Below are 16,672 nucleotides of genomic sequence, written 5' to 3' on the forward strand. Positions count from 1 at the left end.
TCTAATTTCGCTACATCCTCAGCAATACTTGTTATTGTCTTTCTGCTTTAAGTCATTATAGTGGGTGTGATGTGGTATCTCAATGTGGTTTTGATTTGCATTTCCCTAATGACTAACGATGCTGTGCATCTTTTCATGTGTTTATTGGCTATCTGTATATTTTCTTTGGAAAAATGTCTATTCAAATCCTTTGCCCATCTAAAAATTGAGCTGTAAGAGTTCTTTATATATTTTGGATACGAGTACCTTATTAGATACATGATTTGCAAATAATTTCTCCAGTCCTGTGGGTAGCCTTTCACTTTCTTGATGTCATTTGCAGCACCAAGACACATTAAGTTTTTGAAGATTTATTTTGGAAAAAGATGCCAAACAGACTTTAATAGAGTTTCCTAGTAGTGGAAATGAATAAAGGACTGTAGTAGTCCTAAGATCTTCCTTAGCCACCTTATTACACCTGTACAGAAACTAATTTGGAGAAAAATTTTGATATAGTGTAAGATTAATGATCTAGATATATATATATATATATATATATATATATATATATATATATATATAAACTCTTCTTCAATAACAAAATAACAGAATAACTCACGGTTGATTTGGGACTGATTTTCTGTGGCTTATAACTGACATTTAAAACTGGTACTTCCCCTGCAAAGTAATGCAAATAAATAAGACACTGAAAACGGCCCAGATCTTCAAAGTTTACTATGTGGAACAGAGTAAAAAGACTCAATATTACAATAGTACCTCCTTCATCAGGTTTAAGTCTCCCAGCAAGCATTCTGATAAATGTCGTTTTACCAGTACCTGGCAACACAACATACAAAAAATTGACTTGAAAGATGCTTCACATTTACAGTAAATCACTAATGTACTAATGGGTTTTAGCTGAGAAATTAGTTTTGAACAAATACACTGACACTACTGAATTCTGAAGGTTATATAGAAAAATACTTGAACTTTCATGATTCATCTCTCAAGTATCATTCTAAACTAATTAGGAGGAATATAGACTATTTAAAACTTATGACGGCCATTTTAACAAACGGTGGGTCTATAAAGTCTTGGGTTAGTTCTTGAAAGACTTACTTAGCTAAAATATCAATGCACACAATTTATTGTTAAGACAGGACAATAACTGTTATGATTGATACCATCATCATAAACGCCAGTTACATGAAATATTTAATTGCAACCAAGCTCAAAATTCCTGTTAACTAAAAACTGATACATTGCAACAATCTTCATAAAATTTTTTTCTTCTACAGTTTTGTAAGCTGTAAGTACACAATTCAAATCTTTTTCTAAAAATCATGAAAGCAATACCAGATATTTGGCACTCAAATTCATTTCATAACTATATTTATGATGATAATCTATTACTAAAAAGTGTTGGTAATACAACTATTTACAAAGTTAGATTAGCCTAAATTTAAATTAAGAAAGGTTCCAAGTGGAGGAATGCAAGGAAAACATTTTAAACTAGACTGCTTCAGAACTACCAATTTATCCTTTCCTTCCTAGTCAGTTTCTAAGATGAATAAGTGCTATTCGTATCAATTTATACATAGAAAAACCAGCTTAGAAAAAATCTTATTCTCACTGAAGGTTATGAAAATAAGAAATATGAACTCGATTAAATGACAGATTAAATCATATGTTGTCACAAAATGTGAACTACACTGAGAAATGTAGGAATTCAATCCAGCTCCCAGACCTATAACTGAGTCAAAGTTTTTCACGGAGTAACTAACACTCAGTTACTGGATAAACAGAACAAACTTCCAAATATCACAAAATAAGGAAAACTTACCATTTTCCCCCAACATCACCATGATTTCAGAATCTGTAAACTCTCCAGCTACAATTGCTAGCTCAAACTCTCCCATCTTTTTCTTCATTCCAGGATATTTATACATACACATCTTTTTAACTTCTTCTTCATTTGCTGTCTCAGCTACTTTAAAAACAAGTGATGAATCTCTGAATCTCAAGTTTTCTGTTGGAACGTAGCCATCCAAAAAAATGTTTATGCCTGTTGGAAAGTCATTGAAATAGATTAGTAAAGATCACTTAAAGACTAAACTTTTTCCACAAAAATAAATTATCATATAAAAGCCAAAACCCTAGGCTCTCTTGTGAGCAATCTATGCATAGATTTAAATTTCTGTGGATTTATAGCATGCAGTGTGACAACAGTGTTTCACGTACCTAATGCCAAGTTTAAATAACTCATGCATACAAACATGTCTACATACACAAAGCATAACTTTTCATTATTACGTGATTTTTATAAGATTTTTTCCGTCAGATTTTATGTGAAAGCCTATAATGCCATTTCTTCTGTATTTTAAAATAAAAAATTGTAATTTTTCTCTACAAAATGACAAGTAAAATGGAATATTTTCAGATTGACATAAAATAAATTAAAATAGTTTGAGCAATAATTTTTTAAAGACGATTTAAGTTATGAATATTCATTTTCATGTGAGACATAACCATACATTGAAGTTACGATTTACTGCATTTGTTTTCAGATTGACTTCGCAGGTTTGAAAGAAATTTATAATAACAAACTAATTTCATTAACCTTTTTTTTTGGCTTCACTGTACAAACACCATTATCTAAACAGATTTTAATAACTGAAAGTAAACTAACATACTGTACATGAAAATTCCTCCATACTGAAGTTGTTAAGAACCACAATGGCAGGTGCACAGAAATGGAAAAGTGGATTATTTGGGAAACAGTGAAAAGATCTGTTTTTAAAGTGTTAACTATTTATAAGAGAAGGACAGTAGGTGAAGTTTCAGAAGGTCTTGAAAGAAAGTCTAAGGATATTATTCATGTCATCTGCAATTAAGAACCACATCTAGGCCTTTTCAGCCTAGAACACAGGTGTTCAATAAATATTTATTGACAGAATAAACATGTGTTTATTCTGCCCAAATTAGCATTTTTATATCTTAAACTATTTAAAAATTACAAATGTGGGGTTAAAAAGATTAAAACCAAAAATTAAATAAAAATATAAACTTGAAGGAACCTTAGCGGCCATTTAGTCCAAGTGCCTAATTCATCAGGTAAGAAAATGAAAGCTCAGAGAAGTGACTTTGTAGAAAAAACACTAACAAGTCAGCTTTATACATTAATACTGCAATGTCTCTCTTGCCAATTTAAAAGTGAGTTCAAGCTAAAATTCCTTTACAGTTCATAAAGAGCTTTTACATATAATGTGTTAATTTCAGTATATTAAAGGAAAGCAGAAAGATTAAGTGCAGTTTGTTACTTGAATTGTTTTAACAGATAGGGTACATTAAAAACCTCACCAGGAACTACTTCTTGGCATAGGCTTTAGACATGGCATCTATAAATGGAATTATGAAAAGTGATTGCCAGGTACCCATGTCATTATCATCAATGTGATTCTAGAACTACTTTAGGCAGAGTCGGCATTCAATAAATACTTGCTAACTGAGGAGAATAAAACATTAATTGCTTCTGATATCATCTCTTAAAGACTACTGGAAAGAAAACTGGGCAATCTCACAAATTTTCCCTTAAAATGCCTACCTATCTCAAATGTATAGATAGGGACGTGAGAGCAATTCCTTCCCCACACCTTAAACTATTTATATACTTTTTATAAATTAAAAAAGCTACCACCACCTTTTATGCAGAGTATGATGCAATATAATTTCTTTCTCCAAAAGTTTCTTAGGTAACTCAAAAGCAATCTCTTTGAAGAGACAGCTTTAAAAAAAAAAAAAGAGCCTGTTCAACCTAGGGAGCTATAACGCTACATGAATAATTATTCTTGTAGAATATGGTATTTTTTCAAGATATGGACTAAGTAGTCCTTTTAGGTGTTCTAGATTGCCAGCTTAAGGCATAGCTGGAGAGAAGAAATGTAAAAAAGTAAAAATAGGAATGAGGAAGCAGTGAAGGGGAACAGGAAAGAAATTAAAAGGAAGAAGGTGTACCAGGTAGCGAGTGCACTGATTCTGTTTCAAGAGCCACTTAGTGGTAGGCTAGTTTTTACTTTTGCCTAACTTGCTTAAGGAAGAGACATGGAAAAGAGAGACCAGAGAGTCCTTCTTTCCTGAAAGTAAAAGGAGTAAGTGAAAATACACTTACTAAGCTATTTTATTAGAATTTTAGTCACTTACTAGACTATAATATACTTAACTATCTTATTAGACTTTTGTATAGTCTTAGTTTCACAAACTTAGGATACAGATTACAGATAAATTTGAAACATGAAAACAAGATGCACTAAACGAATTTTAAGAGTTTTCCTACTGGTATTGGCCCGTCAAAGATAAAGCTGAACATGACAAATAGTACACAGTAGTGATGCTGCAGAGGCCAAAATATAAAAGAAACTTTTAATATAGCAAATAAATAGAGCAAATAAATAGAGTGAAATTGAGAAAGCATTTTTACCCACAACAAAAACTTCTACAAAAAGACATAGGTTATGTTTAACAACTGATGTATATAACCTCATATATGTATATTCTATTGCGAGATTAAATTCCTTAAGGCCAGAGTTTTGGATAAGTAATATGAGAGCAACACTTAACTACTTAGCATCAACAGCAATACATTTTCTAAGCATTCGAGTGAAAGAGAATACAGCATTGTGAAAAGTTTTTCAAGTTACCTTCTCTTACACTAAAAGGCATAGTGACAACACCGTAAGCACTTGGTACGCCATATAAACAGCAGATGAAGTCAGAGAGATAGTCTAATACACTTAGATCATGCTCCACCACAATGATATATCTGAAAATCAATATAGATTATTTTAAAATGTAATATATATCATTAAAATTATATTTAATTATAATTAAAACTTTTACATAGTTTTTTAAAAAACTACAGTGTAAATTTCAGGAAGATAAATATATTTTTTAAAAATTAACCGTAAAGACCATATTAAGCCTAAGTTATAAAACATTTTCTTTAAGACTCATTATCAACGTTCGTACTTCAAATTGTTTTCCTAAACTAAAAGAAAAAAGTTAACATGAAATAGTGTATGAATATATGAAATAAATGTTTTGCTAATAAAAAACATATTTTAAAATAAACTTTACAAAGCAGAAACAATTATAATAGATTTAAATCAGACCTATTCTAAACTGTTTATTATGCTCTTCAACTTATGCATTAAACCCTTCTACTTGTCCTGTCTCATGCTAGCTGTAGTAAGGAATGCATAGAGAATACAACAGAATCCTCAACCCGAGAACTTTCACTTTAGCTGTGGAGACAAGGAATAGATATGAAACTATACCAAAAAACACTACGTTAGCAAAATGTTTTTACAGGTAATAAAAATCTAGTGACGGTAAGAAAGAAAATAGATTAGTGTGTGTACTGGAGCACTTTATGAACGGGATGGGCTATGACATGACTTTTCAAGTGGTAAGAAAAAAGTATTGCTAGTATAGAAACTATTAGGCAAATAATAATCATAAAGCTTTTATGCATCTTATTCCTATTCAACTTAGCTCAAGATGTTCAAAAAGCAATGTCCTACAGACACCTAAAATTCTAATTTATCAGCTTCCTGTACAAATAAAAACCAGCCATATTTTTATTGATGGAATCACTACTCCCATAAAAAAAAGACTCAATTTTATTTGCAATCATATATTGTTTAAATTGTCAAGCATGCCTAATTCATTCTTTTCTTTCTTTATCTAGATTCTAATTCAGGCTGTCATTTCTATCAATATTTTTATAGGCTTTTAACAAACCTCATTTTCTTCAGGTCCCCAGATGTGGCTCTCAGTTCCAAATGAAACACATACCATCTTCAGACTTTCTTTTAAGACCTTCCAAAACTTTAGCTACTATAGATCTTCCTCAATTTATAAGGTTACACCCTGATAAACCCATCGTAATTTGAAAATGCATTTAATATGCCTAATCTAACAACATCATACTTAGCCTAGCCTACCTGAAATGTGCTCAGAACACTTATATTAGCCTACAGTTGGGCAAAATCATGTAACATAAAGCCTATTTTATGATAAAGTGTTGAGTATCTCATGTAATGTACTGAAAGTGAAAAACAGAATGGTTGTAAGGGTACCAGCTGTTTACCCTCGTGCTCATGTGGCTGACTTGAAGCTGCGGCTTGCTGCCATTGCCCAGCATCAGAAGGCAATATCGTACTGCCTATCGCCAGACCGGGAAAACATCAAAATTCAAAATTTGAAGTACAGTTTCTACTGAATGTGTATTGCTTTCACAATACTGTAAAGTCGAAAAATTGGTCAACTGAACCACAGCATCTGTACTTCTTTTATTTCATTTATATATAGGACACACTGAAAAATGGCTCTTTCCTTGTTTCCTGAATAATCTACCCTTTCATCCCTGTGTGTCTAAGGGTGGTCTATCATCTCAATGGTCTAAAATCCTCACCTGCTGAAATTCTACATAACCCTTTCATGGTTCACCTCCAATTCTACCTCCAGTAGGAACACCCTTCTTAATATGCAAATAAACTTTTGAGCATCAATAAAAATGGCAAATCACCCAAGTGGGCCAATACTTATCCTGCCTTGGTATCTTTATTGGCAATGTTCCATTATTTGGAATAATTCTCTGCTTTTTTACCATTAAAATCTTCAAGGCCCAGTATAAGGCAGCATAGTTATTATCTAGTGGCTTTTAATGTGCTTTGAAAAGAAGAAAAAAATAAGTCACACCTCCTGCCTTCCCTACTTTCAAATGGAGCTTATGCAGAAGTCCAAAATGTTAAAAAAGATTTAGGGGAGCCACTCTGTTTTCTGAGGGTTTGGGAAGAAACAATAATCTGCATCATGAGAAATCTATGCTATGAAAATTTACACCCTACACTTAATTTTGGGTTATCTGTTGGTTTTTAATCTTCCTCTCTCATTACTGTTCCCCTCTCTAATCCATCCTCTATTTCTTGTTGTTTATCAGAGGGTATGAGCTTCAAAATCTTTTTACAGCATTAAAGACTAAATGTATGCCTTGATATGTTGTAGAATTTCAGGATGCAGATATACTTCCTGTAACTTTTTATTATCAGTCTATCACTACAAAGAGATTATTTTGACCCTATACCTATAAAAATGAGACCCAGCATATCTGAGAAAATGTCTAACAATCATTTTCTTCGCTTTGTCAATCTAACCTGTTTTGGCATGTTATCCCTTTTACAACTATGGTTACTGCCCTCTCATAATATAGAATGTAGTGATTTGGCTGAATATTGAAATACATGGCACCTGGTTGTAAATTATTATCCTTTTAGCTTTTTTATTACGGTTAAAGCATTATATAGTATTAAAAAAATTATGTGTAAATGTAGATAATATCTATGATATTCATTTCAGTAAAACAAAGGAATATAAAAATGTTTTATAAAAAGGTATTAGGGTTGAGAACTACTGACTTGACTGCGTGTGTATTCTTTAATTTACCTTATCCTGAAGTCCCTGAATATTGGGACATTTTATACTCTTACTTTCCCCAAAGAGGCTATCATAATGCCCTGGTCTATGTATGAAGTGAAAATTATGGCTACAGTTTGGCTCAACTAAGACTGTCTCTTTACCACTGATATTCCAAGTTTTACTTCAAGGTATGTACATGGATCATTTGCTCCTTGAATCTATGGAGTCAAGTTTTCCAATTCTGGAAAATACCCAGCCATGACCTTTTCATAGCTTTATTTTTCAGACTCTTATTAAGATATATGTAAATCACCTTCTCATTCTATTCTCTCTTATCCCATTCTCCATGTCTCTGAACCTCCCTTCTGTATTTCAATCTCATTCTCTCTCTGCTGTATTCTGGTAGCTTGCTCAGACCAACTTTTCAAGTTTCTCATGCTCTTTTCTGTTGTACCTAACCTGTCTAATCTGTCCAGTGAGTTTTCAATGTCATGACTATACTTTTAATTTCTAGATGTGTTTGGGTTTTTTAAACATTTAACTGTTGCTTTTTTGTAGTATCATATTCTTAGAGTTCTAAATCTTCATGTTTTAAATTATTTCAAATATTATTTTACAGTCTCATTGAGAATGTCACTCGAAGTTCCTGAAGTCTAAATCCTGCTGTTTGTTGTGTCTACTGACTCATTTGTAGACAGTTTCCTCCTATCAATTATAACCCTGGGCTTAAAGCTCTTGAGCCTTGACCTGTAGAAATCCTGTGTGACCAGGGTTGCGGGCATCTGCTTCCAGAGTGGTTTTGTATTTGCTTCATCTAGGTGCCACAGAACTGAAGACTCCAGGGCCCTCTTGTTATATGACTCTCTTAACACGGATGGCTCTTAGATGGCCCTGATTACATACATTTCAATTCCACACCCCTGTGAGCTGCCGGTCCCTAAAGAGATCCGAAGGGGAGCCAGCCCTCCATGTCCAAGGATCTCAGTGAGTGACAGGTGTATGTTTCCTTGACATCCTCCTGTGTTTGCTCTTTTGCTGAGAAAGCAGTCGTTTGAGAGTCCCGGCACTTTGTGTGATAATTCAATACAAGGCCTTGCTTCTTGCCCACAAGTGGTTGTTAAAGCTCAAGACTTACTACAGAGACAAGCAACGTCCCCTCAGGAAAGCCATCCTTGTTCTTCTCCTGTAATTTACAGTTCTCTCTTTGGTCTTTGATCCCTAGGGATTTCTCTTGCTCTCTTGTAAGATTAGCTATGAATTAAATCAGCTACTAAAGAGAGGAACAGACAAAAGCCCTGGGTTCTTGCCATATCATAAATTTGAAACCTAGAAATAACTAGCTTTTCTGACCTTAAAACATCTTCATCTGCAAAATGGGAATACCACCTAAAGATTCTTACTTACAAGATTACTGAGGCGCAAATGAGATAATGGATATAAAAACTCTGCAAACTACAAAAGCACCCTACAAATACAGGATGTTGTGATTACTTAACAGACGTTTTTAAGAACTCCCTTGTGCTCAGTAAGACCTGGGAAACGAGAATTACTCTGTTCTAAATTGTGTGTATGAGTGACATATCCACTTGAGGATCTGGTAAAAGTTAAGGATCTGCTTCCCAGAAATCCATACATATATGCCAAAATTTGCATATCACTACAGAGTATTCTTAGGCTCCCTGGAAACAGGTACGGTAGTAAATGGACCTTGCATTAAGAATCTCTTTTCTAGATAGAGGAAGGTTAAGTTCAAGCGATAGCTCCAAAAACCAAGATGGAAAACACGCACATGTATGTGACATTGATGGTCCCAGTGTTTAAACTTTGTGAAACTCCTCAAACAAAACAGCACAGGCATATACCAAATCTGTACTTACCTATCTGGATTTATTAGAGATCGTATAGTAATAGCAGCCTTTAAACGCTGCTTGACATCTAGGTAACTAGAAGGTTCATCAAACATTAAACTATGAAAAAGAAAAGCAAACATAATAATTTGAAAGGCAAGTATGATAAAATTCTATCTTGCATGTTATTTTAAAGCACTGAGATATAGTTTCTGATTTAACAACAACAAAAATCCCCTTATAATAATGAGGAGCCCACCCCATAATGGTAAAAATTTCTGTATTCTGTTCAGACGTAGAAGGAAGAAAAGAAATTACGAAAGGCAGGACTGCATATCAAGTCTGGGGAGAGACTCCCAGATTAGGCTAACTTACAAACTGTTATCTCCTCATGAAAAATATTCTGATATGTTCCGAAGTAATTCAGAGGGCTCTCTTAATTGGCTAAAGTCGGTTGCACTAAAGCAAACAGAGTTTTTGGAAAGGAGGGCTCTGCCCAGAATTACAGAATACATTATGGAGAAAAACTAGCCTGCATTGGATGCCAGAGTAGAAGTATGGAAAAAGATGAGAGCAAAAAATATCTGGGAGAAGAGAGGCATTAAAAGGTAGAAAGGAAACTCGCCTTTTTCACTTCCTTCTTCTCTCTCACATGACAAGCCACCCTGATTTAGGATAACCTAAAAGACCTGATTTTCCACTTGAGCTATGGAAAACCTTGCCGGCCTGGTAGGAGAGCTTCATCTTAAAAAAATGTCCTTCTTATGTATAAAAAGAGTTTACAAAATAAACAGCTGGCTTCAGATTAAAGAGCTCTAGAACCCATAAGTTGTAAGGTACTTACCTAAATGAATTTTTTTACCCCTGATGGAATAACAGGGAAATGGGCAATGGATGCACAACTGCTTCAACATCTGACCTCAAAGTTAGAATATTAGATACTCTTTCTATTAATTTCTCTCAAACCACTGCTCTATTAGCAGCATTATAAATAAAAACTCTAAAGTAAGGATAAGATTTACAAAAAGTATAAAGTAACCTACATATCAGCTTTCTGTATACAAACGACAGCACAGGCAAATCTCTGCAACTCTCCTCCTGAAAGATCTTCAACATTGCGTTCTTTTAGATGGGTTAAATCTACAAAGAACATAGAGGCATTGTGTTCAATGTTATTTTATTTTACCTCTTCAGGGTAAAATGTATATTGCAAATCATTCTGCGTTTGAATATTTCTGTTGAAAATACGACAACTACTAGAGATTTTTCCATTTATTTCAGTAATCCATATAAAGATACCTATCTTTATGAGTTAAGTTCAGGGCCTATTAAAACACATACACAAAATAAACACTTACCGAGCTGCTGACATACAACTGCTTGTGACTTTGTTTCATCTTTTCGGTCCAAAATAGACCCCACTGTCCCCTGCCATAATGCATCAGAAATAGTATTATTTTCCTTCAATACTAAAATTCCTTCACTATTAAAAAGAGTCACAAAATAAAACAAGTTTACTTTGATTTATCTTTTATACGTCCACCAATATTTGTAATACCCACTAAATTCCTCCTAAAAAGCAACTAACCTTTGCAGCCTTGGGAATCTGGTCTACATACTGAGGTTTGATAATGGCTTTTAGGTCATCTTCAAGAATCTTGGTAAAGTAATTTTGCAATTCAGATCCACGGAAGTAAGTCAAAATTTCTTGCCAATCAGGTGGGTCCTAGAAATATATGTATAATTATCTGAATTTAATAATATAATAGCAAAGAGGATGAATGTTATACAAAATAGAACACATATCCAAATAGAATACCTCTGCTTCTAAGACAATATTAGAGGTGGATTTAATTTCAAATCAAGAAACACCAACTCATAACAGTTTACGAAAGCTCAGAATTATCAATTAAGCAGCATTAACAGATTTTACCTAAAAAGGAGTTTCATTTATAGTTTCTCAGCATTAATTCCAAATAATCTTGAAAGTAAGAACATTAAAAAATAAAATCACACATACTCTCTCCTTCAATAGCCTCATAAAACTGAACCAAGACATTCATTTTTATAAGGTGGTAATACATACATCATATTTTCCAAGGTTTGGCTTTTGCTTTCCTGCTAAAATTTTTAAAGCAGTTGACTTTCCAATACCATTAGTTCCAACTAATCCCAAAACTTCACCCGGACGAGGAATAGGCAACCTGTCATAAGTGTACAAAAATAATAAGACAACTCAGACTTATGTAGAAAAAGCGACGTAATACCAGAATGATGTATTTTAATGCACTTGCACTCCACACACATTCATTAATAAGCCAAAAGAGATATATGCCAGATATTATTGGCTATTAGGAAAAAACAAAAACAGCAGCCAAGATTAACTTAAACTGTTGTTAGAAATGCATCCATGACTAATATTACTCCAAATTTTACTTATTCAACTTTCACTCAAAGTCTATTCTAAAGTAACAATTTTTCTTTACAATACAAGGCTCAGTTTTAATGTATAATAAAATGCTTTGGTAGAAAATTGCATAGCAGGTGCAACCTCACACTGTCTTTCTTTTTTTTGGCCTGCCATTTACTTACAAGGAGAGAAGTGCCACATCAACCAGAAATATTCCACTTCATTCTCCTTGCTGCAGTAGGCCCCCTTAAAGCTGGCAGGTTGAGAAATACCTTTTTATTAGTGAAATCTAGACTCCTAGATTCAAAATATTAGTGTTCAGCAGATTAAAAACCTCAAAGAATGCCTGTTATTAACAATATATGTCGAAGTCCAGAGTAATATTCTCTGTAGATTATGAGATTAATAGATAAATAAAATCAAGATGAGTTCCCTTAAAAGTAATTTTGGGGATAAGGATATTATTAACAACAGTGATTCTCACCCCCAGTTGTATATTAGAATCACTGGGAGCCTTTTCAACTTACTAAGGTCCAGACTGTACATCCAGAGATAAGATGTAATTCAACTGGGCTGAAATTACCTGGGCATTAGTAGTTTTAAAAAGACCCTCAGGTAATTTTAATGTTAGCTAGAATGAACCACTGACATATACAATATGATTCTGCATGATGTTATAATACTGTATTTTGCTTTAGTGGATGCAAAAGTTAATACCACTTTTTTCCCATTTTTGTCATTTCTCTGAAAATTCCAAATGGATTTACTCTTGACTGAAGTAAAGAAGAATGTTGACTTGGAAATATACCTGTGAAGCTTGAAGGCGTTGGCACAATATCGGTGTGTTGTTTCTTTTTCCAAGTTGCTTGGTAAATTGACAATTGATAAGGCGCCAAAGGGGCACTTCTGTTATTTAAAGTAAAGAATTAGTTTTGTTAATTTTTAGAAATATAGGCATGACTAAAATGAACAGATGAAGAAATTTTTATAATTTATCTTCCAAAAGTGGGAGTTTCACACAGACGTAAAGTACTGTTTCATTTCCTATCCTTTGCTTAAAAAAGTTAAGTTCCTTGAAGGCAAGAATCATATCTAATAATTCTGTACTCCCCCTAGTGACTGGTATAATCCTGGACATTTAATGTGTTTAATACTTACTGAAAAACCTTACAGAACTGGAGGCTTTTGTATGAGAAGGTTAAGAGCAAGATAAAACACGGTTATTGAGCATACAGTTCCATATTCAGTCAATGAGAAATGCCTTCCCTTTATCTCCTTCTTCCTGTCTCTGTATGCTTCCTTTTCTACCTTGTAAAGTCCTTTAAGGTCATGGATTGTACCTTTCTTGGTCTATTTATGTCCCAACAACAGCTAGCATAGTATTTGCACAGAGCAAGGACTAATGTCTTTCCATTGTGATTTGTAACCATTCCATACGAAAAAGATACTTCACATTCCAATTGAGTAAATTCACATTAGGAAAAAAAAAAAAAACCTCATAGAAAAACTTATTCAAATAATAAGTGACTATCAATCAGATAAATGCCCAAGGAACAAGAATGGCAAGAATTGGAAGGTGATTTAAGAGTGGTAACGTGGCTAGAAAAATTTCTCAGAAGTACAGACAACTATAAAGGTACAACCAAAGAGTATAACCTCAGATTAGAAATCTGTTTGGCAGAACTGTTCAATGAGCTCAGGGGACTAGTTCAAAAGTCTCTGTATATAAAGATTTCAGGGAATTCCCATTTTCTAAGTTATAAGAACATAGAGGTTTAAAAAACAAAACTCTTGTTTGTTTTCTAGCAAAATAATCACCAACCTCTAACAAAAATTATTAATTCTTTACACGAGACTTTTTTTGCAAATGGAATTACCTCCATTTACAGAATCCTCTATTACTCCATCAATGTACATAAAATGCTTATAGGCTGCAAGTAATTTAAACTTCTCTTAATCTACAAAGAAAAAAATAGCCACATTGCTCATATATGTGGTGCATTACAAGTATCTTAGTGTTCAGGGGGTATACACTACCCGCCCCCCCCCCAAACAATTCATCACATCAGTTTCTTTTCAGCCACTGAAGTGCACACCCCAAGTTCTGGAATCTCATTTTTCTATACCAGTGAAGAAAGAAAATAAAATCAAATATATTGTTCAAAATAAGATTTCCACCACCCAAAACACTGGCAGGCAAATAATAAAAGATTAGTAAGGGGGCTTCCCTGGTGGCGCAGTGGTTAAGAATCTGCCTGCCGATGCAGGGGACACGGGTTCGAGCCCTGGTCTGGGAAGATCCCACATGCCGCGGAGCGGCTGGGCCCGTGAGCCACAACTATTGAGCCTGCGCGTCTTGAGCCTGTGCTCCGCAATGGGAGAGGCTGCGACAGTAAGAGGCCCGTGCACTGCGATGAAGAGTGGCCCCCACTCGCCGCGACTAGAGGAAGCCCTCGCACAGGAACGAAGACCCAACACAGCCATAAATAAATAAATAAATAAATTTATTAAAAAAAAAAAAAAAAAAGATTAGTAAGTATTTGCTGGAAGAAATATCTCCTGCTTATACTTTCAAAACAAGAAAAAACGCTTTCCGGTACCAAGCTTGGTACTTCTGGATACTTAACTGAGGATTCAGAAACCAATGTAAAATACACAAGCCTTATCAGAAAAAATAACAGGTGGTATCCATATTTTGGGAAATCTCCTTTCTAAAATATATTATCTGTAAATAAAAATAACTAATTTAAGAACTTTATACACTGGCTCCTAAATATCTTTTATGAACTAAAGTTGGAAATCCATCATTCTTTAGTAAAACGCCCTATTCAAACCATTCAATGTAACAAAAACTGAGGTATTTTGAAAAATTACACTATTGGGATAAATCCAACAATAGAAGAATGTATAACACAGCAAAAGCAGTACTTAAGGATTAGGTTAAATTAAAAAAATTTTTTGGCTGTGTCCATTTTTATTTAAAAGTGTGAATTTAAAATTAAACACAGGGACTTCCCTGGTGGCGCAGTGGTTAAGACTCTGTGCTCCCAACGCAGGAGGCCTGGGTTCGTTCCCTGGCCAGGGAACCGGACCCCACATGCATGTTGCAACTAAGAGTTTGCATGCCACAACTAAGGAGCCCTCGAGCTGCAACTAAGACCTGGCACAGCCAAATAAATAAATTAAAAAAATAAAATTAAACACAGACTTGAAAAAAATGTATGTAATATGACTCATATTTTTTGTATTTATATTTCAAAAAAGTTCTGGTAAAGACTTGGAGATTGTCCTTCTCATAAAAGGGTGAAAAAAAATTAATTTTGGTTGGAAATGGCTTTACGAAGTTGCATACAGCAAAGATAACTTTTATTTTATTATTATTTTTTAAGGATAACTGTTAAGTGGGATGGTTAATTAATTGAAAAAGCAATAATAATATTGATATAAGAACACTATTTTTCTGAATTTGTACTCTTTATTCAGTGTTTTATATTTGGCTCTTTAAAAATAGTTATAATGTATTCAGAATTTTTAGATTTCATTTTTAGGTTACAAATTTGATCCAATAAATAAAATATCACTTACTTTAATACAAATACCACAACCAATACAAAGAGTTTCAGAAATCCACGCTATTTTGCTCTGGCAGACAACCTCTATGCATAATTTTCCTGGCAAAGGAAAAGACAGAATTAAGTCATTTCTCCTGATGTTCTAATTTTCTGAACACGGTTATTTGGGCAATTCTGGCTCCAAATTTTCAATAGAATCAAATTTTCAAAAACAAAGGCCACAGAAAGAAATACATTTGAGATAACGTCTGAAATCAGTGCTTTGTATAGATTATTGAACTTAACTACTTATATGAATACTCTTGTCAGGCAAGGCAGAGATGACTCTAATATGCTTACTTGTTTAATCTACTACGGGAAGAAAATATGCTAATAAAAATACGGCAGATCCTAAAACAGCTTTACTTTTAAGCTGACTGACCTGAATATATAATCCATAAAATATGCCTTGAAAATGGTAATGTACACCAGATAAGGGAATGAAATACGTTAGCTAAATCAGGGAAGCTCCCCAAAGGTTATGTGGCTATCTAATACACAGACAAAATTAAACCTGGCATTAGGGATATTAATAATGGAATTTCTGAATAGCACGGTAGACTGTAACACATGACATCTAAATTTTCTTTTAAGAATTAGTAAGCTTATACCTCACTAGTATATTTAAAGTAAAAATTATTTAGTTTAGCCCTTAAAGACTACCAACAATTCATCAATTCTGAATGGTCATAAATTTATTTAATCTTGAAAATATAGCAAAACCTCATGAATAGTCATTCATATTAAGCTTTTTTTTTTTTTTAAGGAGAATACTATCAAATATCAATACAAACATCTTGGCAGTCCTTTCTTCATGACTTAAAGTAACCATAGGATTTTGTAGAACAGTAAGAATCTCAGTAATTTGAACTCTGGTTTGATTTTGTATTCAATGAACTTAAACAGGATCATTTAGTCACAAAGCATTAAAAGAAATTTAGAACAAAATCTGGTCTTATTTTTACATTTTAAAGAAACTAACGGGGGAGAAAAGTATATACTAAAGCCTAGAGAACCATGAAGACAGTGTATTTCTTTTAAAACCTTCTCTTATCCTTAAATGATCCACAGAACAGCTTACCCATTCGAACCACAGGGCAACACTTTTTGCACTCCTGCCGACACTTCTTAGGTTTACATTTGTCATGGTTGACAATAGCAATTCTTGTTAATTTATCTGCCATAATTCTAAGAAGTAAGAATATCCAGTTCCTCTATTAAAGAAAAATTAACAAAATTATGGCATAGTCAATGCAATTAGTTAAGAGAAATAAGTCACAGGCATAAAAAGTTAGACAGGAGGAGATAAGTTATCACTATATTCAGATATTAATACCTGGAACTAGTTA

General features: G+C 33.6%; 1 protein-coding gene across 1 annotated transcript in view; it reads right to left on the reverse strand.

Annotated features, from left to right (window-relative positions):
• Window positions 1-16,672, reverse strand: part of ABCE1 (ATP binding cassette subfamily E member 1) — a 34,752-nt gene that overhangs the window by 12,821 nt on the left and 5,259 nt on the right. The window contains exons 2-13 of the mRNA XM_061191630.1: window positions 16,405-16,537; window positions 15,298-15,383; window positions 12,521-12,618; window positions 11,389-11,506; window positions 10,891-11,028; window positions 10,661-10,730; window positions 10,346-10,442; window positions 9,333-9,422; window positions 4,677-4,798; window positions 1,823-2,044; window positions 757-816; window positions 599-657 (exon numbers count right to left, since the gene is read on the reverse strand). Of these exons, the coding sequence (XP_061047613.1) occupies window positions 599-657; window positions 757-816; window positions 1,823-2,044; window positions 4,677-4,798; window positions 9,333-9,422; window positions 10,346-10,442; window positions 10,661-10,730; window positions 10,891-11,028; window positions 11,389-11,506; window positions 12,521-12,618; window positions 15,298-15,383; window positions 16,405-16,507 (1,263 nt within the window). The 5' untranslated portion in view covers window positions 16,508-16,537. The remainder of the gene's footprint in view (window positions 1-598; window positions 658-756; window positions 817-1,822; window positions 2,045-4,676; window positions 4,799-9,332; window positions 9,423-10,345; window positions 10,443-10,660; window positions 10,731-10,890; window positions 11,029-11,388; window positions 11,507-12,520; window positions 12,619-15,297; window positions 15,384-16,404; window positions 16,538-16,672) is intronic.

The sequence above is a fragment of the Eubalaena glacialis genome, chromosome 5 (assembly GCF_028564815.1).
Source record: "Eubalaena glacialis isolate mEubGla1 chromosome 5, mEubGla1.1.hap2.+ XY, whole genome shotgun sequence".
Taxonomy (NCBI): domain Eukaryota; kingdom Metazoa; phylum Chordata; class Mammalia; order Artiodactyla; family Balaenidae; genus Eubalaena; species Eubalaena glacialis.